The sequence below is a fragment of the Rhinolophus ferrumequinum genome, chromosome 12 (assembly GCF_004115265.2).
Source record: "Rhinolophus ferrumequinum isolate MPI-CBG mRhiFer1 chromosome 12, mRhiFer1_v1.p, whole genome shotgun sequence".
Classification (NCBI taxonomy): Eukaryota; Metazoa; Chordata; class Mammalia; order Chiroptera; family Rhinolophidae; genus Rhinolophus; species Rhinolophus ferrumequinum.
Window position 1 is genome coordinate 77,021,481 of NC_046295.1, and position 24,713 is coordinate 77,046,193.

General features: G+C 46.1%; 2 protein-coding genes across 4 annotated transcripts in view; one reads left to right on the plus strand and one right to left on the minus strand.

Annotated features, from left to right (window-relative positions):
- Window positions 1-3,539: 3,539 nt before the first annotated feature.
- NAIF1 (nuclear apoptosis inducing factor 1) lies at window positions 3,540-8,614 on the minus strand. 2 transcript variants are annotated; one of them, XR_004424739.1, is made up of 3 exons: window positions 7,921-8,614; window positions 5,654-6,180; window positions 3,544-4,423 (listed from the first exon to the last, which is right to left on the minus strand). XR_004424739.1 is itself a non-coding variant. In XM_033124099.1 (2 exons), exons 1-2 carry the CDS (start codon window positions 8,429-8,431, stop codon window positions 5,708-5,710), a joined length of 984 nt encoding a protein of 327 aa, XP_032979990.1. In that variant the 5' UTR covers window positions 8,432-8,614; the 3' UTR covers window positions 3,540-5,707. The 2 variants fall into 2 exon arrangements, 1 of the variants encoding a protein (XP_032979990.1); XM_033124099.1 differs by having other exon boundaries at window positions 3,540-6,180.
- An 894-nt stretch (window positions 8,615-9,508) lies between these two features.
- Window positions 9,509-24,713, plus strand: part of SLC25A25 (solute carrier family 25 member 25) — a 33,679-nt gene continuing 18,474 nt past the window's right edge. For both annotated transcript variants that reach the window (XM_033123127.1, XM_033123128.1), the window contains exon 1: window positions 9,509-9,862. In XM_033123127.1, coding sequence (XP_032979018.1) covers window positions 9,608-9,862 — 255 coding nt within the window. In that variant the 5' untranslated portion in view covers window positions 9,509-9,607. The remainder of the gene's footprint in view (window positions 9,863-24,713) is intronic.

A 24,713-nucleotide genomic window follows, 5' to 3' on the forward strand; every position in this document is an offset into this window, starting at 1 on the left:
CGTTCCTGCCTCTTCATTTCTTCATGTGCATTACCTTCCTGAGCCAGGCCCTGTGTGGGACTTTGGGGCTTCACATCCCCCTCACGTCATTCATCCCCTTCATTGATCTCATTTAATCCTCAGCCCTCTCAGAGGCGGGGGCTGCACGGGAGGGGAATACCCCATAGCCTAGCAGGGAGATGTGACCTGCCCAAGGTCACAGGATTCAGGTGGGGCAGGGCCACTCAAGGCGGGGCTCCTGAGGCACCTGTCACAGGTCCAGGGGCCGCAGCTCCGGAAGGCTGATTCATGCTCACACTCTCGCAGCAGGTTGACTCACAAAGAGAAGGCTGCACACCCAGGCACACCTAGGGTAGACTGCCAGTTCTGCCACTTACAAATGATGTGCCACCAGCTGAGTCTTGCCTGTAGTCTCTTCGTCTATCAATTGGGGTAAATGTAAAACATTTTACAGGCATTCAGTTAAACCAACACTACAATGAACAGTGTATGAAATACCTGTTCAGGGTCTCTGCTCTGCACTTGAAAAGTAACTGAATAAAACAGATGCTATTGCTATAGGACCGTTGTTCTTTAATGGGGACGATTTTGCCCACCCCCCGGGGGACATTTCTGATCGTCACAACTAGAGAGGAAGTGTTCCAGGCATCCAGTGTATAGGGGTTAGGGACGCTGCTAAATATCCTACAGTGCACAGGACAGTCTCCCACAACAAGGAGTCATCCAGCCCCGATATTCATCATGCTGAGGCTGAGAAACGCTCCTAGAGCAGGACCCAGACATTTAAACATGTGATGACAGGACAGTGTAATGAACATAGGAGAGAGGAAACACAGGGTGTGACCCAAGAAGGCTCCCTGGAGGAAGTGACACTCAAGCTGGATGTGAAGGATTACTAGGAGTTAGGAAAATGATGAGGAAGAAAGTTGTTCTCAGTAAGAGGAATAGCAAGGCAAAGATTTGGAGGGTAGGAAAAGAGCCTGGCATTTTTAAGTAAGTAAACTTTCTTTCCTTTTTTAAGAAAAAGTTCCCCAGTTTTATTGAGATATAACAGACAAGGAAATAAACGTTCAGTGTGGCTGGAATGGAGTACAAGGTGGGGAGCAGCATCCGACCATGAAAGGCCTCTGTAGGTCACATTTAGGAGCTTATACTTCACCCTGAGGGATAAAGGAAGTCACTCAAAGGAATGAAACAGAGCAGCCTGACTAGATTTGCTTCTGAAGAACCTCCTCCGAAGGGCCTGGAGGCAGGGGGGCCAGGGAGGAGGCTGCTGTGGGTAAACCAGGTGAGAGAGAAGGCAGGATTGGACTAGGAGAAGGAAAGCGTGGATAGATTTGAGGGATGTCAAGAGCAGGAATCTGTAGTGGATGGGAGGGTGAGGTAATGGGAAGAATCCAGAATATCACCTAGGCTTCCAGCTTAGGCAACTAGGGAATAGAAGTGTCATTCACAGAGCTGGGCTAAAGCCCGGAACAAGGTCACTGAAGCCTAGGGGCTCCCAGTGAGGGGATCAGTTAGAAAACAAGGAAGTCCACATGGGATGAGAGTTAGAGACTCTGTGCAGGGAGCTGAGGGAAGGCACCACAGGGGAGAGTCTACCTGGGCTGGTGGGTAGTTGGGAAGGGCACCTTGAGGAGGTGACATCCAGGCAAACCCCTGAAGGCTGCCCAGGAGTTGGGGCGTGGGGTTGGGGGAAGAAGAGGAACAGAGACAGTGACCTGAGTTGGCAGAGATCTGGCACATTCCAGCACAACCTCCACGCTCTAAGCAAAAAAGAGTGGGTGTGTCCCTGCCTGTTGCTCTCAGCAACCACCTTGCCACTCTCTACCAATTGTCTGGAATTTCTCCAGGAGTCAGGAAGTCTTTTCAGACAGATTTCCAAGCAGGTCTGCACAGATGGGCCCCTTACTAATGTGCCTTTTTTCTCCTTTTAATCTCTTGACTCAAAACTACTGGCAATGGAAAGTAGCTTCAATAGGTTCTTTCAATATTTGGGTGTGTACCTATATTTTCCTTGCCTCCTAACTGGTGGGCTGGAGGGAGTCCTCAGCTCCCCTAGGAATGCGGGAGAGAGGCTATCTTTCACGGGTCTGAGGTCTTGATCCCAATTTGTAATAAAAGCAGCATGTTAGCTTGTTTCCAAAGATGGCCACTGTCAGTCCCTGTTCGCTCTATACACACGAGCCACGCCTCCATCCTGAGTCTATCCCCGTGAATCTGGGCTGGCCTGCAATTGCATGACCAAGAGAATATGCCAAAGCAATGCTGTGCGAGATCTAAGCCTAACCTTTAAGAGGACTGGCAGTTTCCACTTCCTTGTTCTCAGAACCCCACACCAAGAGCCCAAGCTGCGGCATGGAGAGACCCGTGTACAGGAGAACCGAGGGGTCTGCCCCAACTCCCTGCCCCAGATGAGGCCCAGCAGACTTTCATTAGGCAGCATCAACTTGCAAGGCATGTGAGTGAGCCATTTTGGAAGCGGATCCCCCAGGCCCAGTGAGCCGCCCCAATGAACACTCTGAGAGCTGTTCTTTCTGAGCCCTGGTCAAACCACAAAAATCATGAGCAAATAAGTTGTTTTAAGCTATTAAGTTTTGGAGTAGTTTGTTATACAGCAATAACTCACGGAAATAAGCAACCACTGTCATTGGGTACCTACTACGTGCCAAGCACTGTGCTAAGAGTTCTATAGGCACTAACTTGCTGACTTCTCACATCAACCTCACTAGAGAAGGATTTCTAGCTGAGGAAGCCTTGGCTTGGGGAAAGTCAATGAGCCCATGCCAGGGCACACAGCCAGCAAGAAGCTGGCAGATGCCAAAGACCCGGCACTTACCTGTGAGGAATCGAGGTACTGGCTGCAAACCTATGTGTGATCTTTCAGGCCCAGCCATAGGCCATCACAGAGGTTCTCCAGGGCAGACCTCACAGGGCACGTGGCCTTCCCCATACCAGACTTGGGGCACAGCCAGTGCACTGCAGTCTCCAAAGGGAGTTGCAGTCAAGGAGGCAGGGCCCCTGGCGGCCATTTGTGCTCTTACGCATAGTTGATTTCCCAGTCCAGGTGCTTCCATGCGAGGCCTCTTTACTGGGGGCTGTCTAACCGAAGACTTCCCTGGGTGCCTCTGCCAAGACTTCCCTGTCGGGAAGAGTAGGGAAACTTTGCTCTGACTCAGTACTCAGTACTTTTCCACTCCTAGCTCTCACCCCTCTCGTCACCCCCAACACACACACAAGTCCAGAAAACAGCAGGAGGGTTCCCTCAGCAGTCAGATGACTCCCCATCTGCAACACATCTGACCCTTGCCTGGTGCTGTCCTGTGGGACACTGGGGGAGCTGGCACTTTCTCCTCTTGCTTATATCATCACAGTAAGTGATTACGGGCTTGACTGTTACATTTTGGCTTGTTGTCTTAATGGACTACTGTGAAACGGGGCAGCTCAGCTTCTGACAACTTGATTAGTTGAGTTAAGAGCAGTAGTTAAGAGCACGGGCCACTCCAGGAATAAAGTAGCTGTGTGACCTTAAGCAAATTGTTTAACCTCTCTGATCCTTAGTGTTGTCTTCTGCAAACTGAGAACAATATTAGTATGTAATTCACGGGGCTGTTGCAAGGAGTCAATGAGGTAATGCTTATAAGGCCTGGACAGAGCAGGGGCTGGATAATTGTCAGTTTTTATTATTACTAAATATTGGAGAGAGTGATAACTACGTCCAGGAAGGCAGTGATCCCTCCCAGAATGAAGGCCAATCTTAAATGAGAATCTCTTCTTGGAGAAATTCCTGACATATCTCTTCTATATATAACCTATAAAGGCACAGACATGGGTATTAAAAAAGTGATATTTCTTTAATTTAAAATTGTGACCTGGAAAGAACCAGTCAGTTTAAGTATCCAGGTTTCCTTTTTACAACCAATTGGGACAGACACAATATTGGCTCAGATTACCAACCCTAGAGAAAAACCAAACCAAATCAAAAATCCTCAGGACGTCCCTGCAGCTACCCTGCTGGGGCCATCGGGCTCCACTGCAGGAGGGCACCCAGGTTGCCAGGGGCTGCTGCTTTCCAGCCACGCTGAGAACAGCTTTCCCCCCACCACCCAACTCCCTCCCAGGCCTGAGTCCTCTCCATTGCTCTGTAGCGGGCCCTGCACATGTCCTCCACAGAGAGGTTGATGGCACGGCAGTCACCTCCCAGCCATCTTTGGGGCACCTTCCCGTGACTGCAACAGTGGAGCTGAGCAATTCTGAACGTCTGTGCCCAGAAGGGCAGCACCTTCATTGTTTAGCTGAGATCTGGAGCCTTGAGTTGTACCATCAGTCACGTGTGGTCAAGGCACCGGCAGTAAGATGGCAAACTTGGGAAATGACCTGGGAAGATGCAAGGGTCTCGGTAATCGATTCAATCGATTTCATTCTGAAAACGAAACAGACAAATGCTATCTGGGTAAACTCCCTACAAACAAGAAAAAGCATTAAGATGGAGCAGGGAACCACCACCTCTTTCAGGACTCCGGGTCTGTCTGCTCTTCCCCAGCACAGAAATCAAAAGTTCCCCTCCTTAGGTGGGTGACGCTCCCACCTCATACATTCAGGGCCAGTCAGGCCTGTGGATTCATCTAGCCAGCCAGTGAGGGGTCTCGAAAGAACTCGAGGCTCTGGATAATGTGTGAATGGAGTCCAGGACACTGAGTAGGCTTTTTTTTTTGCACTGAATTTTGGAAGCGTGCAGTCAGTAGAGAGGAAAGGAGGAAGGGAATGACCAGAGCAGCCCTTGGAGATCCTGGAGGCCTTCCCAGAAGGGGTTCATGGACAGAATAAATACAACTGGCTTGAAGCAGGTCTAAAGGAGCCAACAGGTCACCGCAGACCCACTGCCGTGGGGCAACAAGTTTCCACACTGGTTTGCTTTCTCTAAAATATACAGCACCCAAATCCTAATATTTGACCTGAGTCAAAGGGGTTGGGACAAACCACTAAAGGGCTGCCCGGGGTTGCAGTGGAAGACCAGATGGTGGCCAAGCTGTCCCCACCACGCACAGCATTCCTGAGCCCGGAGGGCCACATCCTGGGTATAACGCAGAGGCAGCTCAGGGCACTAACAAGGGCCCCTGCTGTATACAGGGTGGAGTGACTGGGGGGAGAGCATGGCATTAAATAGAGTCCCCTGAGAACTGAGGTGCAGTGAGGAGAAAGGGGTGGGGCTTCCTCCTCAGGCCCAGTCACTCTGCCTCCCAAGGGAAGACGAAAATATTACTGTGCATTCCAGCACCACTGATGATCTCTTACTCAAAAGGATGGCACCTGCGCGTGGGGGCATTTCAGCACAGACCCCCGGCTGTATGACAACCCCCAGTGAGAGCCTTTCTTACAATGGTCCTAGACAGAGTTTGGGTCATGTCACAAGCCCTGGCTCATGACAACACGTGTCCCATCAGCAGCACCTGACCCCCAGCTAACCAGTCTTCAGGTCCTTAACAAGGCAGCTTAAGCGGTGGGGGTAAGAGAGGTTGGGTCCCAGGACCCCAAACAACTCCTCTTCCCAGTCTCCTTTTCTCAGAAATAGTGGACCCCCTAAATGTCCACTAAAGAGGGAGCTGTCCACGTGGCTGGCCCTAGCCAAAGACCAGTCACTGAACCCACTTACGAGACCACCGCAGTGTCATCCAATCACAGCAGAAGGCTGGGTCGACCCCTGCCCTCACTGGATGATGCTGTCCGGCTGCCCATTCTGGGCCACCTGTCCAGGGTCAGAGGCGGGGGCAGGGTTGGGCGTGTTGTTCTGCAGGTAGCGGCGGAAATCTTTGATCATGGGCCGGAGGACCTGGATGAGGACACTCAGGGCCGCCTGGGTGCCCTCCATGGCCTGAGCCTGGCGCTCCTGGGCACAGGCCTGCACCTCCTGGGAGCGGCGGATCATTTGCAGCAGGTCATTCTGCTGCTCCAGGTGCTGGGCGATCTCCTTCACGTGCAGATTGGTGACCCGCTGCTCCTGGATCAGCTTGGCCGAGTTGAGGGCGATTCGACTCTTGAGTGCCTGTGGCTTGACTGAGGGGTCAGCATGCTGGGCCATCATCTCCACAGGGGCCTCAGCTGGCAGGGGCGGGGGGGCCTCTGCCGTGCAGTACTCTACCACCCCCTCCTCCAGTGTGTGGTAGGCGGTCTCTGTGGGGACTGTGGACAGAAAGAGCAAAGGCTGCATCAGGTCACTTTCTAGAATGAAGCTGGCCACAGCTGGGGAGTGGGGAGGAGGCCATTTAGCCTTATTCTGGGGAATTCAGGCCCCCTCTGACTTTATAGTTATTCACGTACCTCAATCTAGAATCTAAGGGGTTTAGAATCTTAATCTACTTCATAACCAAAGGGTCAGTCACAGATCTGGCAAAAACAAAGATGCTAATAATAATACCAGCAAAAAATTTAGAGCACCTACTATATGCCATGCACTGGGCTAAGCCCTTTGCACTAATTTGCTCGACAAATCCTCTTGAGGACACCAAGAGGTCCTGTCATGGTCATTGGCAGAAAGGAGGAAATAGAGTCAGAAACCTGGAGTGACTTGCTTAAGGTCACACAGCTTATTCAGCAGGTCCAGGAAATAATCCCAGGTCTCCCCAACACCAGAGTCCATCGTGCTCAATATCCTCCCCACTGGGCTGCTTCTGGCTCATAAAAGCAGGACCACGTTCCCCATAATGCCAGAACACAGCAGGCATCTTGGGTGGGACTCTCTATATGAGCTGGTTGTAGCCACACTGATCCTACCTCCTTCAGTGCTTTCTTGACTTCTATGGCAGAGCAGAAAAGGAGGTGGGAGTGTGGCAGGAGCAGCTAAAGTGCCCAGTAAATGCTTCCCTGTCTCCTTGATCAGCCTGGTCAATGGGATACCTCAAGGTCCTTCCTATTCCAGAATAGCAGTTGATTTAGGCCAGGGTTCAATCCCCTTTCTTACCTCAATATCCTTGAGAAATATGCCACTGCAGGGGATGTCGTTCATACACCCAATTTCCCCAAAGCCCCACTGAGAACCACTGATCCGTCCAGTTCATAACCCAGCACAAAGGAGCAGTTCACAGTCACTGATGCAAACCTCATCTGAACGAAAAAGTCCAACCCAAGCTAGCTTTGTTGTTATTCACAACTGAGAGCATTTGAAGGGATTCTAGGTGGGCTGTTTGGGCCTCCATGCACAGGGGAAACATTAATCTTCTCCACCCTTCCATGCCAACATCAACTATATGTCCTCACCCCGACCAGGAAGGCCCCTTTCTCTTCCAAGTCCTTAGGTTCTCCCAACTAACAGTGCAATTATTCACATATGTGTCTTATCTGTCCTACTAGAATATAACTGGCCTGTCTTAGACACCTTGGTAATCCCAGCGCCAAGCACAGGATTTGGCACAGAATAAGTGCTAATGTTTGGTGAGTGAATGAATGAGTAGATTAACACCAGAAACCTTGAGGGTCCTCAGCGGTACCCGATCAATGTTCGCCGGACTGAAAATCCAGAATGTCTCTATCCGGAGTCTGACTTGGGCGTTATCATTCCCATCTGTCTACTCATTCAACAGATACAACCTGACTACCTTCTATGTGCCAGGCCATGTGATAAGTCCTGTCACAGGGGATATAAACATGGTCTCTGTCAAGGACCACACAGTTCAGTCATGGACACAAATGGTGACAAAACACAGTTGAGAGCAATCCAGCTCATCAGGAGTCCAGACTGCATGCTGAAGAACTCCCAAAGAGAACAAGATCACTTCTGTCTGGAGAACTCTTGGAAGGCCTCTTGGTCTTCCAAGACTCCCATCTGACCTTTGACCCTTTGTAATCAAGCTTCCCAAGGCTGCCCAAGCTCTTGCCGGCCCTTCCCATTTATGCGCGCTGGACTGGGCAGGAGAGGTCACTCACTCTGTGTCAGGGTGACCGTGGCTGCGGCTGCAGTGGCTGTGGGTCCGAGGGCCACAGGGTGGATCTCTGTGGTACTGGGCAGGCTGATGATGGTGGCCTCGCCCAGGAGGTTGCAGATGCGCTGTTGCATGGGGGTGAGCAGTACGGGGGCTACAGCTGGGCCACCGCCACCACTGTTACCACCTGACCCTGGTCCACCAGCTCCATCTTCCTCAGTGGGCCCTGGGACTTCGCCACCCTCCACGGCTGCCCGAACTTGGGCAACCTTGCGACGGACCTCAGTCTTGAGGTCAGACCATTTCTTCTTGACCTCAGGCAGCTCCCTGCGGCAGGTGGCCACAGCGTTTACCCTTCTCAGGATGCCATGCCAGGCCGCGCTCTTGGCAGCCAGAGGGACTCCGGCGTTGAAGTGGTTCACCAGCAGGTGCTTCTTCAGTTCCAGCTCCTCCACGATGATCTCCACCTCTCGCTCAGAGAAGTTCATCTTCCTCTTCTTGGCTGGGACGGCCATGGCTTCTCCTCACCCCCCTTTTTAAAGAAATTATAATCCCCTCCACCGCCCCAATTCCCCTTTTCTACTTCCTCCGCCTAGCCCCTCATCCAACCCCCTACAGGGGATAGGCCGGGCTTGCCAAAGGCCAAGCACCAGGCCTTTGGTAACCCCCCTCGCTACGCAAAGTGCGTAGGGCCAAGCGCCGACTGGCCCAGCCGCTGCCAGCCAGCTGCGTAATGGCTTCCTGAATCTGCCTCTTCCGCCGTGGTGTGCGGAGATCCGCCTACTTCCCCTCTTCCCGCCTCCCAGCGCTTTTTCAGGGAAACCCGCCCTCCCAATTGGTCGCGGCTCAGTATCACGTCGTTCACTGGTTTCTTGATCTGTCGCTCAGCCACAGAGTACGCCTACTTATTGAGTTGGACTGATCATTGGTCTAAAGGTGTGTCTGTCGCTACAGAGCTCTCCGCCCACTAAGCCTTTTATTCAGTTCCATTGGAAAATCGTCCTGTCGTTCAATCATCAGTATTATTTAACAGCATAAGCTGTTAAATTCAGCTATTTTATTGGTGATTTTAGGTAGTTAGTTGATCGAAACCTGGCCTCCTGAGGATCCCTAGTGCTTTCGGCTTTAAGCCGTTGGCCAATTAATGTTTAATTCCACACACGGGCGCAAACTCTGGTTTGTAGCCGCAGCTCACAATTACTCCTCACAAAAATCCTGTTTCCCATCGGAGACTACTTCGTAAACGACCGCTCCTCCAAACCTTTCGGTTCTGAAGTCTAAACAGTTTCTCAATGGAAATTGGACACGGTGCCTTCCAATCTGCCAATCACATGACTTCTGCCTATCACGACGTGAATTTCTCTCTTCAGCCCGGCTCAACCAATCCCCGCCTCTCTCAGTTTGAATCGGCCTCAGGCTGAGCCGGAATCGCCCCGCCCTCTCTATTGATCTGGGGTCCTGGGCGGTGTGGGCAGTCTTCGGGGGCTCCGCCCCTCGGCAGTCCGGGCCTGTGACTGGCCGGCGACGCTCCTGGGGGCGTGGCCATAGAGGGAACGAGCGGCGGGGCGGGGCTCCCGGAAGCGGCCCCTCCCGCCAGTTTGCCGGCGTCTCGGATCCCGCGCTCGCAGTCTGAGGACACCGGCTCGTCTTCCGCGTTCTCCTCGCCGCCCGGCGCCCCTGCCTCGCGCCCGATGGTGAGCAGTGTGTTGTGCCGCTGCGTGGCTTCCCCGCCGCCGGACGCCGCCGCCGCCACCTCGTCGCCCGCATCGTCGCCAGCGTCTGTGGACCCGTGCGGCGGCGCAGTTTGCGGGGGCCCGGACCACCGGCTGCGCCTGTGGAGCCTCTTCCAGACGCTCGACGTCAACCGCGACGGCGGCTTGTGTGTCAACGACCTGGCGGTAGGGCTGCGACGCCTAGGACTGCACCGCACCGAGGGCGAACTCCGGGTAGGCGACGCGCACTGTCCGCCCGGTGGTGCGGGGGCCCCTTCACGCTCCAGCACCTCGGGGAAGTCCAATGACAGGTCTAGGCTTCTGGGTGACAGATCTGAACGGCCCGGCTTCTAGGGCAGACCCTTGGAGCGTGGCAGATCTGCTGGACGGCCTCTTGAGCTGGGTGGGACCCCCAATTGACAGACGGATACCCAATTTATGCTCTAGTGGGAGTGGAACTCTTTCCTGACCTCTGTGGGCGCTTGGTCCAGGGGAAAGACTCTCCGTGCACAGGTGGGCATCCTCTGAGCTTGCTCTGGCTTTCCCCAAAGCAGAAGGCCAAGGCTCAGATGTCTGCCTCTCGCCACCTCTTGACCTCAAGGTTAAGCTTGATGCACGCCCTTACCCACCATTGACGGATTCATCCATCCTCCAGCCGACCCCTCCCTTCCCCTCTCGTTTCCATGCCAGCCCTGCTCTGGTTCCTTAGAATCACGGGGGAGTTGGAAAAAATGGAAACTGGGGTTTTGGGTAGATCTGCTATGGTGTGGGGGTGGTGAGGACTGACAGTTCTCAAAATTTAGGCTGATCTCCATTGACATGCTTATCAGAAGGTGGGATGGTGAACCCTTGCAGGGTGGCAGATCATGAAAGAATCTGGGGGGAAATCCTTTCTAAAAGTGAAAGTGTTGCACACCTAGGAGGTATATGGATACTCTTGTTCAGCAGTGGGCTCTTGGCCAAGGGAAAGAGGGGACAGAATGGCCATCTCTGGGCCTGCCAGAAAGAGAAGTGCTGCCCTTTCTTTATAAGAACCTCAAGCAGAGGCTGTTTCTTCCCCTTCTGTCTCTCATGGTGTGTTTTCCCATCTGACTTTGTAGCTGTAGCTACCCTTCCCCAAGTATTTCCCTTACTTGTGACCTGGAGGATTACTGAGTACTTTACTTGGTACCTGTTTCTCTTAAGTGAGTTCATTTGGTCCATTTGTACATAAAACAATTAGAGCCAACTCTGAAAAAAATCTGGTAAAATGCCAGAGAGTTAAATCAATTTGTTTGTGAGGTGGGTAGGTGTTTTTAACTCATGTCCAAGATATCTTGGATCCACATCCAAGGTATTTAACCTACTTAGGATCTGCCTAGGAAGAAGACCAAGGGTAACGCTAAGCAAGATGCAATCGTTGGGTAAAGTCCAAGAGGTTTAGAAACAAGTTAAAAAAAAATTTTTTAAATTTCACACAAAATGACAGCTTGATATTTTCCCATCCAGATCTGATGAATAAGTCACTTGGAAAGATAGTATGGCTAAACTCAGAGGGTCTATGCCTTATGGGCTCAGGGAGGTGTGGGCCCAGGTTTACCTTTTGCTTTTGTGAACCTACCCACTTGGCATATGCTGCCAGACACATGGTGGGCATCTGACTGCGGGAGTGTATTCAAATGTTTACACTATGCTTTGTGCCTCACCTAGAGTCACAGTGTTCTTGCAGTTCACAGCACATCTGAAATTGATCCTAATCCATTTTTTTGGCAGCAAATTTCTAAGGGCAAATAAGGAGAAACTGATCGTTTTTCTTTTCAGTGTTGAAAGAAACCTTTTTGATTAACCAAAGGGATGCTAGCCGCTGGGGGTCACATTGGCTTTAAAATCTTTGACTCTGTGACTGATCTAAGTTCTATTATATGAAACAGTTCTTTTTTATTCTTTTGGTGTGTTGATTTAGTATGGGCTCTATTTCTACAACTCTTTCAGCTTTTGACTAAGTTAAATTATACAGCTTTGAGACTGGGAATGACCTATTTTATTCATTTATTACCTGTAGAGGTATACATGTTAGTCCTGTGGCAAATGGTTTAAGTATTAAGAGAGGGGAATCTGCCTTTTTGTAAATAACTGGGCAACAGGAAGACACTCTGCCTCATGAACCCCCATACCACTTCCTGTTGAAATAGTATCAATGTTAGCCACGTACAGAAAAAGCAGTCCTGTAGTTTTGCAGAACTAGCAAAGCCAAAAGAGAATTTGAGGCCCCTTGGGTTGGAAATGGGTCCTCTGCCTTAGGAATAGTTGTTGAAAGACACATCATTAACTTTTGGCAGCTGCTTCATGTGACCCTTAGGACCAGTCTGAAATGGTAGGGTTTGCTCAGGAATCAGCTAGGAGTGCTTATCAGTGGGTGATGGGTGAACCCAGGCCATGTGACTATACAAAGCCCCTTGCTAGCTTACAACAGGTTGGGTCAAGTTTTCTTTAGATACAAACCGCAATTTTTGGCACCCCCCCCCCCTTTTTTTTAAAGAAGAAATTGGAGTAGTTGAGGAAAAATGACTTAAAATGGAAGTGGGCAGAGAAACTGATGGCAGCCAGCCAGGGCAGTTTTCTTTGTAAAGGACATGTGGGCAAGAAGCCGGTCCTGGGACAAAAGAAGGGAAGGGTTTGTTAAAGAAAGAAAAAAGATGACGGCAGAGGTAGTGACTTTGGGAAATGAGGCTTCAGCTGGTGCTAATTATAGCATTGCCTATTTAAGGCATTTTCTTGTGACCAAACAAAATCTTTGTCTTAAAACAAATTTAAAACATAGGTTGGAACTCAGGCAGCCAATTAGAGGAAGAATGCAGGCTGGGTTAGATGTAAACAGTGTCCTTTTAGCTGAGTCTTGTGGGGCTCTCCTAAGGGGCTGGTATTTAATGCGGGTGAGGATTCTAGAAGGTGGTGTGGTTTGCCGATTTAGAGACTTGCATATGCACCAGCTAGTTTAACCCTCACAATAACTTTGTGTAGTAGGTAAAACAGTGTTTTCACCCCATTTTACAGAGGTTCAAAAATACTATAAAACAACTTCAAAACTCATTTGACCACTAAGGAATTAGACCAGAGAAAGAACGGGAACCATCTGATTCCTGCTCCACTCCCATTTAACTAGACCATTTGTTTCTGAGGAACATGAAGAGACTTCCAACCTGGGCTTCTGGGAGAATTTGAGAAAGAACCATTTAGAACCACATCTGCTATTTCCAAAATAGGTTTCAAGATTATCCAGAGATTATCCTGTCAAAGAATGAGAATCCACCCTACCCTAATTCTCTCCTTGACCTGAGCAGTGTACATGAGGCAATCTCTGTTGACTTGAAATAATTGAATGGAAGATCATTAAGGTCAAGTTGGTATTGCTTAATCAGACAGTACTGTTAAACTCTATACCTTTTAAACTTTTATTTATTTTAAGTGTGTTTTTCCAGGACCCATCAGCTCCAAGTCAAATAGGTGTTTCAATCTAGTTGTGGAGGGTGCAGCTCACAGTGGCCGGTGCTGGGATCGAACCGGCAACCTTGATGTTATGAGCACCGCGTTCTAACCCACTGAGCTAATGGCTGCCCCACACTCTATACCTTTTAAATGTGTGGCCATTTGGGGGGAAGGTGTTTACCTAAATAGCTGGACTTAGATAAGACAGCCTACAGGGGGAAAAAAAAGCCTTTTTCATAGAAAAGGGGTAGACATCATTTGATATAATATAATTAGAAAAAGAAAAAGGCTATTTGCAGTTTGGATTGAGTTCCTGTATTAAACTGATTATGTTATATTGTTGTAGAATTGGTTCCTGGCTCGAAGTAACCATCATCAAGATAAGATTTTTCTTTTTTTTGGGGTTAGTTGATATTTGGAAAGTTCGAGTCAGGTACCTTGATCGGAAGACCAAGGAATATGTATATACAAATATAGCAGAGGAAGCCTGCTCTGGAGCTTCAGTTGGATGAATTCCTTTGATGTTCAGAGTCATTAATTGTTTGATGTCTCACAGAAACCAAACAGGAATGAGAGAAACAAATACAGTGGTACTTCGGTTTTTGAACATAATCCGTTCCGGAGACCGTTCAAGTTCTAAAACGTTCGAAAACCGAGGCACGGTTTCCCCATAGAAAGTAATGCAAAATGGATTAATCCATTCCAGATCTTTAAAATCAACCCCTAAAACTGCAAATTAGCGTGAATTTTACTATCTAATGATACCATAGATCCATAAAATTTATGGCATTCGTAAACCGAAATGTTCGTCAATGGAGACATTCGAAAACCGAAGTACCATTGTATTTTGCTGGTACTCATTTACTCATTTCTAGTACAGCTGCAAGTTGGAGTCAGTAAAAAAAGCTATCCTTACAGAGGACTAGTCTCATTAAGTCAGGGCAGACTTTTCATTTTAACCATTTCTTATACTGACACGAATTTGGTAGAACCAAAGCATTTGATCTTGGAAGTGTCACTGGCCATTACAGGCCAGCATCTGGGGAGCACTCCTCCTGGGGTATCCTTCATAGATGGCCAGCCAGCCCATTCCATTGTGGACCCCGCCGGGATCATGATGAGTTCTTTCTTAGGTCAGACTAAAGTCTGTCTGCTTATATCCGTTCCCATTTGCCCCAAGTTTTACCTTCAGGAGCAACACACGAAAGTGATCCAAGGGCCCTTGAAGTATCTGAAAACAGGTACCTGATCTTACTGTAGTCTCTGTGCTATGAAAACAGTGGGTTCCGTCGTGCGCTTCTCACATCAACTGTCCACACCTTTCACGGTCCCTCATCCGAGCAGTGTACTATGGGTAACATACAGACTTTCCTTGGAAACATTACACTAAGAAACCAGTCACAAAAGACCATATAGTATGTGATCCATTTATACGGCTGGGAAGGGAGGGGAATGGAGAGGTCGGAAGGTGCTAACTAAAGGGTTTGGGGTTTCTTTTTGACGTGATCAAAATGTTCTAAAATTGACTGTGGTGATGGTTGCACATATCTGGAAATATGTTAGAGACCATTGAATTGTACACTTCAGTGGGTGATTTGTACGGCATGTGAATTCAATAGAACTGCTGTTATTTTATTTTTAATTTATTTTTAAGTTAAATTTATTGGGGTAACATTGGTTAATAACCTATAAACTTCAGGTATACAGCTTTATAATAGGATGTCTGAATACTCTGTTGTGTCCATTTGCTCTAGTGTGTCACTTAAGGCTGATAGTTCCTTATTGACTTTGTGGCTCAATCTATCGCTGTCAGTGGGGTGGTCAGGTCCCCTCCTGTAATTGTATTTTTGTCAGTTTCTCCCTTTAGTTCTGTTAGTAGTTGCTTTATATAGTTTGGTGCTCTCAGATTGGGTGCTTATATATTGATAATTGTTACCGCTTGATGAATTGTCCCCTTAATATTATAAAATGTCCATCTTTGTCTCTTGTTACCTTTTTTTTTCTATCTTGAACTCGATTTTGTCTGCTATAAGTACTGCTACACCCACCTTTCTCTGGACGCCATTTGCTTGAAGTAGATCATCTTCCACCCCTTCACTTTGAACCTATGCTTGTCTTTGGAGCTGAGGAGAGTGTCCTGCAGGCAACATATTTTAGGTAGGAGCAAAAGTAATTGCGGTTTTTGCAATTATTTTTAACTTTTTAAATCACAATTACTTTTGCACTTGTTTTGTAATCCATCCTGTTACTCTGTGCTTTTTGATTGGTGAGTTCAGTTTATTTACATTTAGGATGATTATGGGTATATGGACTTACTATAGCCTTTTATCTTTTGTGTTCTGGTTGCTCTGTGTCTCCATTGTTTCTTTTCCCTTGTGATTCTGACTGCTGTTTCAGTGTAGTGGTTTTCTGTGATTTTTTTTTTTCTCCGTTTTTCTTAATGTTTCATATCTCAGCTCTGGTTTTTGGTTTAGTGGTTGCCATTAGGTTTGTGTAAAATGTCTTATACATACAATAATCCTTTTTCTTTTGATTGCCTCTTCTCTCCATTCACCTATTCATATTTAGTCCTTTTTCTCCTCTCTTCTTATATTTTGTTGTCACAAATTATCCCTTTTTATGTTGTGCGTTTGTTACCAAATTGCAGTAAAGTTATTTTTAATGCCTTTTTTCACAGTTAACCTTTATGATATAATTAAGTGTTTCATAACCTATTCTGAATTAGATTTGCAGTTTATTGCTTCTGTCTATCTGTTAATTACCTCACTCAAAGTTTTGTATACTTTTGTCTTTTTTTCTTTTCCTGGTAGAAGAGCTCCTTTTAACATTTCTTGTAATGCAGGTCTCGTAGTGGTAAATTCTCTCAGCTTTTGTTTGTCTGAGAAAACCTTTATTTCTCCTTCATACCTTAAGGATAACTTTGCTGGATATATTATCCTTGACCGGTGGTTCTTCCCTTTCGATACTTTGAGTGTTTCCTTCCACTCTCTCCTGTCTTGTAATGTTTTTACTGAAAAATCTGATGATAATCTAGTGGGGTTTTTATAGGTTACAGTCTGTTTTCCCCTGGCTGCCTTGAGAATTCCTTCTTTGTTATTAATTTTTGGAAGTTTGAATAAAATATGTCTTAGAGAAGGTCTTTTTGTGTTAATGTAATTAGGTGTTCTGTTAGCGTCCTCTTTTCTAAACTCCAGTTCTTTCCATAGGTTTAGAAACTTCTCATCAATTATTTCTTTGAATAGGCTCTGTGTTCTCTTCTCCCCCTCTTCTTTGGGTATCCGTGTTATCCTTAGGTGGCCAGATATTTCTTGTAGAGTTCTTTCATCTTTTTTAGCTCAGTTCTCTCCTTACTCCTGTGTCATTTGTAGGTTTTTGTCTTTGAGTTCACTAATTCTCTCTTCCGCCTGGTCTGCTCTATTTCCAATGGTCTCTAATGCCTCCTCGTTCATTGAGTTTTTCAGCTACAGAATTTCTGTTTGGTTCTTTTTTACAGTTTCAATCTCTTTGGTAAAGTACTCCTTTTGTTCATTAATTTTATTCCTGAGTTCATTGAACTGACTTTCTGAGTTTTCTTCTATATCGTTGAGTTTTTTCATGACTGCAGTCTTGAATTCTCTGTCCTCTAAATCAGTCTTCCATGACTTTGGGTTTGGTGTCTAGAGACTTTCCGTTTTCTTTCTGTGATCCCAAGTTACCTTGGTTGTTCATGGTATTTGATGGATTGTTTCTCTGGGCATTTGATGTGGTGATCTCTTTTTCAGATACTGCTTTGCTCTCAACAATTCAGCAGGTTAATAGGGTACTTTCTTTCGTTTTTCAGTAGATGTTGTTACAGTGCAAGTTCTTGTTCTAGATGCACTATTTGCGCCTCTGGGATTGCCATGGAGTGGTGTCACTTCGGTTAATGCCGTATACCCACCAGGATGGTGGCTGTCCCCTTTGTGTGTGTCCCTTTGCCTCGGTTATGGGTCACCACCACTGTGGTGGCGGAATGTGGTGGGTGGTGGAGAACCGGTTTGGCGAGCTCCCAGAGCTACCTCCTTTTCCACTGTTTTTGGCTTCACTGGGCTCTGCCAGGGAGTGTGGGGGAGAGGAAGTGAATTCGGATCTCCCAGCTCTGTTCTCCTTCCAATAATGGCTGTCCCGACCATTGTGTAGTCTAAAGGTTTCCAGCCACCTCTACCCAGATGGGCTATGATGGGGAGTAGGGAAGGGAGATGCCCTTTCTGAGAGAGAACCTGACTCTGCCCTTCTTACGCTCCAGGCCATCGTATGAAGGCTGGAGCCTGACCTCACCGCACCCACCAGACTCGCGGGAGCCGCAGTGGACACCGAAGTGTGTCTGCAGGCATTTTCCCTGTCCTTCCCCCATCCCACCTCCCTTACTCCTTCCAATCCACCCACCTTCAGGGGTCCCAGGGAGTGGATCTTTCAGGCATGTTTGTTTGTTGAGCAGGGGATCTTTGTTGAGTTACAGTTGTCTGACTTGTAAATTTAAGGGGAGAAAGGATGGAGTCTTCTCACTCCTCCATGATGCTGATGTCACCCCCAAAACTGTTTTGTTTTTTTTTAACAGTACAGTATAGGCTTTGTGGTATAAACCTGGGTTCAAACAAAAATATTGTTCCTGCCACTTGCTAGCTGTGTGACCTTGAGCAAGTTACTCAACCTCTCCAAGTCTGTTTCCTTGTTAGAAACATGGTGGAATGAATAACTACCTCATCAAGTTGTTGTGGGGATCAAATTAGATGAAGTATATTGTATAAAGAGCCGGGTACAGTGGCTGACACGTGTTTAACGCAAAGCAACTTTTTCCCTCATTGAGTCTTTGAAAATGAGATACCCAGAATTGGTCCTAACCATCCACATTTTTCCCGGATTGTGAGGTGAAAAGTGTAACGGGAAGAAGGAGAACGTGTGGGGATGTCGGGAATACAGGGTGTGCACAGTCTCCCGTCAGCAGAGAGGGCCTGCAGCACTTCCGGGAGGAGGACTGTGGATTGCAGAGAGCCTGGGCCACGTGCACATTAGGAAAATTAAAACAGAAAAAGAAACCCTGGTCGCAGGAGCTTTCTCAACAGTGATTGTAGTGGTAGAGTCACTACATATAACAGTGTCTTTGGCCCAAACGTTTCCCTGGACAGAAACGGACCCTTAGGAGCACGGTTCTGGCAACCCATTTCATGAACCATGGATGCTCTTTTCTCAAATTGTGAAAATGGAAGCTTCATGTAGAGCTTGGTTAAAACCCTTGGAGATTATCTCACCGCGTTATTTTGCAGAAGTGGGACTGAGGCTTAGAGGCCAGGCTGGTTGAAGGCAAGCCAGTAGCAGAACCAGGATTTTGACTCTGCCCAATTTAGCTCAATATACACTGCCTCCTACTACGGGTGTAGATACTTAACTAACCCCTAAAACTTGACAACCTTTATATTCACAGTTATGACATTGCTGTATCTGTGCATGATGCCAGTTCAGCATTTTAAGACCTCTGATGGTATTCAGAAAGCAGCAACTGAAATGATAGGTACTCACTTCCTAAATATGGGGTATAAAAGACTCAACATAACACCTAAAAAAAAGATATTGTTGCCTTAAAGATGCACCTTTCTTTGAAGTTAATAAGTGAATAACAATGGTTGGACATAAGGAGCTTCTTATCTGCTTTAAACTCTTGGCATAGCTTCCAGGAAGCTTGAATTTCCCAGGTTCAAAGTGGAAACTGGAGATGGTGACTGTCCCTATTCCTGCTTTGTGAAGCTTTCCACATTCCATCAACCCCAGGCCTCGTGTCTTCTTTCCTCCAGTCCTCCCTCCCCTTGGCTGGAGTCTGATGTGACTCTAAAACAGAAAAAACCCACCTATACTGTGTAAGAAAATTCTCAAAACCACAGAAATACCCATGGTGGGGAGGGAGGCAGTGGGCAGAGACAGGGTAGTTTAGATCACCAAGATTAAGCACAAACTGTTAAATCCTTGTCTGTTGGTCTGACACAACTGAATGGTCCTGTTGGTTAAAATCAGCCAGCTACATACACTGCCCACCTGCGTCAACCTGTTGTTCTTTTTCCCATATCACAGGCAAAGCGCTGCTGTCACCTTGGGTTAAGGCCTTTAGATTGACTTAGGATCCATAGGACATTAGAACTGGAAAGGTTTTCAGAGTTTGTCCAATTCAGTCCCCACGTCTTGCAGCCCAGAGAGGTTGAATGACTTGTCCAGGGTCCCATAGAGGAACCAGAAGGGAAAAGGTGATGCCCCTGTTGCACCCCTTCGTGGTGCATTTATAGACACGGTTAACTTTTTTCATTCACCTCTTGGGTGTATTCTTTTTGATAGAGTCTCTTCTTTAATCTCTATAAAAAGTAAAGATAGCATCTGGTGTAAATAGTTCTATAGCAAAAAAACGCCTTTCCTGAATTGCTTCTAAGAGCTGGCTTGGTTTAAACCAGTTATTCTTAACAGACTTCTCCCGGCTGCCCTTCGCATCCTGAGCTGCTCTGCTGTATATTTGCAGAAGGCAGCCGTTGGGTGGGGTTCACACCCTGTCTGGACTCTTCTCTCACAGTCCTCCCCCGAGCATAGAGCAAGCAGCTGCTGAGATCTATGTTTGTGCCCATCAGACGGTCTCAGTTTTAGGTGTGATCCTGGAATCGCTTTTAAGAAACTGCAAACATTTAGTGTTGCTTTAATAATAATAAAGCTGCTGGTTTGCCTCTTCACGTGGGCGAAGGGAAGTCATGAATAAGGGTAAAGTGGCTGCAGCGAGCAGGCTGAACTTGTACCAGTGGTTTGGCTCCCTTTGATCCATTTTGGATTGGTTGAGAAATTTCTGATCGTTTTAGGTGATTGGGTTTTTACATGCCAGCCTCAATGCCATATTCTCCCCTCCCCCTTATACTTGACACATGTCTAATCGGAAAGAGCAGCGTGCTCTTATAAGAGCAGGAAAAGAAGAAAAATTATGCGGGGTTTCTATGCAGTCTCTTCTTGTTTCTGCAGAACTTTAATTTTCATGTTACATCTCAAAATCCTACACTTAACCCAACTAAAATTACGTTAATTTTGTATGCTCCTAACTCTCTTTTAGATAAAAAAAAAGACATCTTGGTTAATAGGCATTGACCTTGAACTTGGGACTTCGATGGGGATTGGCTTTTTATCAGAAGTAAACAGAAGCCGTCCAAGAGACCTTTTTCTCTGCAGTGCACGTCTCTTCCTCTTCCACAGTCACGGGAGCTCCCTTCAGGGAGTTTTTGCCAAAGCTAGTTTCTGGTTTTACTTCCTCAAATGGAAATATATTAAGGGGCTTTCACCTTTGTCATCACTGCAGTTGTCATCTTCGATGCCTTGATTTCATTTGTGCCAAATGAGGTGAGCCTCCTGCCCCTCTTCGTTGTCTAATTGCAGGCTGAGTCAGGGCAGAGGGTGTTCAGTAGTCCTGCCTTACGTTCTGGAACCCCACTGCCATGTGGCTACATGGGCAGCAGGTAGAATCTAAGCATTTAAATTCTCCATTTTGTTCGTGTCAAAGCAGAGGGATAGTCACCTGCTATAATTACGCCTCTGAAATAACAAATCACTGCCATATATCAATGTACAAAAGAGATCCTTCAAACTCTTTAGCTCCCGTTATTGTCCTTAAAGAATTTAGAAACCAACATATGCCCTTGCACGTATTTAAGTCGACATCTAAACATTTTTGTCACCAGTTTAACAGCAGCAGAGGATATAATTTCTGGCATATTGTATACCTGCTTTAAATGTTTTTGTCAGTTTGGGTTCTGGGCCTGGTTTTGGTCAAAATCTTAGGAGTTTTGCAGATTTGACTCATTCAATGTATGGGAAATGCCCTTCGTGTCACCTCATTGGCCCAGCCCGTCCTCACTTTCAAATCACATCTATCTGGCTGTCTGTCAAATAAAATCTGGCTTCATTGTTCCATTTAAAAAAAAGTGTTGATAGCCCTCGGACAACATGTCTTCTGAATGTTAATAAGAATTCTAAGATAGGTAGGTAGTAAGTGGTGCAGCTGATAGACGTCAGACCTGCAGCTCTGCTTTGTGTAAGATTCCCCCAGGAATCCTCAGCTGTCCGTCGTGTGATGCGCAAGGGGCCCTTCTCATCTGGGCAGTTCATCGGGGTATTGGAGTGGGTTCCCACTGGGGGTCCATTCCATTAGAATCTGTTGTTTTCTCTGCAAGTGTGGGAGGTCCCGTGACACACTTTTTTTCAGCAAGTCTCTATTTTCTAAATTCTCAAAAGAGTGGGTTACTTCTGCAGGTGATTCATTCGCCTCCTCTTAACCAGTTTCTGTTGAGTTATAAGCTCCGCTAACAGGAGGATTATATTTGCCTGCCCTGTGTCTGGGTCTGGGTGGTCCCTCATCCCCAAGAAAGCTAAGTGTGGTACAGCTGTAATATAGTAATCGCGTGGAACCAAAGAAACTAACGGTCTACCAGATACTGCTGGTTCAGGTGATGCTGCAGTATAAAGAGATAAACTGCATTAACCCAGAAGGAGATCAAAGGCACGAGAGAAAAGGCTTTAAAATACAAATATTGGCAAAATATGCAATTGCACAAATGTTCATTGATCTCTGGCTTAGGTGCTGAAGAAGGGAGATTTTAGGATAAATAAGACATGGTCTCATCCTCACCTATTTTATTATTTCCTTTCTTCTGCTTACTTTGGTCTTAATTTGTTCTTTTCTGATTTCTTGAGGTCAGAAGCTGAAGGCTATCGATTTGAGACCGTTCTTTTCTAATATCTTCCCTTCTAAGTACTGCTTTGGCTGCATCCCACAAATTTTGATCTGTGTGCTTTCACACCATTTAAAATACTTTCTAATTTCTCTTTTGATTTCCTTTTTGACACACGGATTATTTAGGATTGTGTTAGTTTCCAAATATTTGGGTATTTTCCAGACATCTTTTTGTCACTGGTTTCTAATTTAATTCCACCGCGGTCAAAGAACCTCTGTTTCTCCTTTCTTTTGATCAACTGAGTATTATTTGTGATTCCATTTTTTTTCTCTTGTTGGTTTGCTTTCTATCTCTCTCTAATGCTTGCTTTAGGAATTATACCGTAGTATACATCTTTAATTTATTACCGTCTATCTCAACTGATAACTATACCACTTCACAAATAGTTTAAGAATTTTAAACAGTATATTTTCATCTCTCTCCTCCTAGCCTCTGTGCTATGCTTTTCACACATTTTTCTACATGTGTTATAAACCCACAATCCATTATTTTATTTTCGCTTTAAACAGTCGCTTATCTTTTAAAGAAATTTAAATAAGAAAAAAGTCTTTTATATTTACGCACACAGTTACCATTTCTGGTGCTCTCCATTCCTTCCTTTACATCCAGATTTTCATCCGATATCATTTTCCTTCTACGTGAAGGACTCCTAACATTTCTTGTAAAGCAAATCTGCATTACAGTTTTCGTATGTCTGAAAAGTCTTTATTTTACCTTCCTTTTGGAAGGAATTTTTCTAGGTATAGAATTCTGGGTTAACAGTTTCTCCTGGGAAGTCCCCTGTCATTCTTTGTTCCTCTGTGTGTATTGGGTGTTTTTTTCTCTAGCTGCTTTCATGATTTTCCTCTTTATTTTCAGAAATTTAATTGCAGTGTGCCTGAGTGTAGGTTTTTTTGTTTTGTTTTATTTTGTTTTTTCTTTTTTGATGTTTCTTATGCCTGATGTTTGTTGAGCTTCTTGGATCTGTGGATTTGTAGTTGTCACTAAATTTGGGGAAAATCGGGCCCTTATTTCTTTAAATATTTTTTCTGCCCCTACTGTGATGGACTCCAATTATGTATATATTAGCTTCTTAGCAGTTGCCCCACAGGTCACTAATCCTCTGCTCATTTTTCTGTTTTGTTTTGTTTTTCTCTCTGTTTCATTTTCGAAAGTTTCTATCACTATGTCTTCAAGTTCATTAATCTTTTTCTTCTGTATTGTCTAATCTACTGTTAAAGCCAGCCAGTGTATTTTTTATCTCAGACGTTTTAGTTTTCAGCTAGAGTATCTGCAGTGTCTCTATGTAACATGCGCAATCTTTCCATTATTTTCTTGAGCATATGGAATGCCATTATGTCTTTTAATATCCTTGTGTACTAATTATTTCATTATGTCATTTCTGGGTCAGTTTTAATTGATTGAATTCCGTCTTCATTATGGGTCATCTTTTCCTGCTCCTTTACATTCCTGTTAAATTTTTATTGGAGCTGATCTTTCTGGTTCCTGGAGATTTTTGTATTCCTATCAATGTTCTTGAGCTTTATCCTGGGGTGTAGTTAAGTTTTGAGCCTGTTAGGGCTTTTTAAAGCTTTGTTAGGCAAGAATGGCATTTAGTGTAGGGGTAGTTTTGCCTCACTATTGAGGCAACAACCCTCTGATACCCTTCCTGAACCCCCTATATTGTGAGGTTTCCACTCTGGCTGGTGGGGACAGGAGCAGTTGTTAGGGCTGTGATGCCTTTGGATGGTTCTTTTCCCACCCTCAGGCAGTTTCCTCCCGTGCATGTGCTGTGACCATGGGGGGCCCTCAGCATTGTAGCTCCCTCCTGTCTGGTACTGGGTCCTGAAAACTCTAGCTGCTCTGGCCTCCCTGGCCTCCCAGCTTTATCTCTTCAACCCTGAGAGACTGCTGGACTCTGCCTGAGTACCCACCCTCTACACCGTAGCCTGGAAACTCCAACCAGGAAGCTAGGGCAATTGTGGGGCTCGCCTCATTTGTGTAGCTCTCCCAGGAGGCAATGCCCTTTCTTGCCCAATGTGCAATGTCTTAAAAACCATTGTTTCAAATATTTTGTCTGGATGTTTAAGTGTTATTGGCAGGAAAATGAGTCGGTCCCTGTTACTCCATCTGGGCTGAAACACCTGAATTCATAACTCAGTTCTGTGGTATGTAGGAGTCTATTCAATTAAAAGCTAGTAACCAGCTAAATACGGGATTTGTCTTATGTTTATAGAGGAGGACCCACAACATCAGTCTCCTCCATTCCACCAGACTTTCAGTGTCTAAAAACAAGATTCATAATCAAGATTATGAATAAAAGGCTTATTTATTTAGTTAGGGTTTTTGGCTCCGGATGAGCTCTTCTTTAGTATTGTTAAAAAAACAAAATTGTGGGTACAGGATAGTTAATAATTAACATTTACAGCACATAGAGATAGTATATGGGCAGCAAGATAACGATGAAGGGTTCTGTGGTGTGCTCCAGCAACCCAGTAAATTTGGAGATCTAATTGGCTTTATTAAGCAATTTATGTATTGGGCAGTATCCCATCTAACAAATAGAAGGGCGCTCCGAGGGGTTGTAGAAAATGGGAGGTTTTATAGGAAAAAAGGTGGGGCGAGGGAACTGTTAACCAAAGAAAAAGGATTATTTTTAGACCGACCAAGGCATCATCTTTGCGGGGATAGGGAGGGAATGGCAAGGGTTTTTACCATGCAGATTACCTCTTGCTGCTTCTTTTTATGAGGGATGGAGAAGGCCCACTGCGACAGAATGTTACTGGTGCTTGACAAGAAAATTCCAGACTGGTTGACTAAGATTGTTTTTCTGGTAGAGGTTGAAACTGCAATTAGATCAGGTATTAAATCTAGGT

What these genes read in the sequence shown, in the direction of transcription:
- NAIF1 (XM_033124099.1), bottom strand. Translation starts at nt 8,431, where the DNA reads ATGGCCGTCCCAGCCAAGAAGAGGAAGATGAACTTCTCTGAGCGAGAG. An exon ending in CACGGTCACCCTGACACAGA is followed by an intron (nt 6,181 to 7,920) that starts GTGAGTGACCTC and finishes TTCTGTCCACAG; the next exon opens with TCCCCACAGAGACCGCCTAC.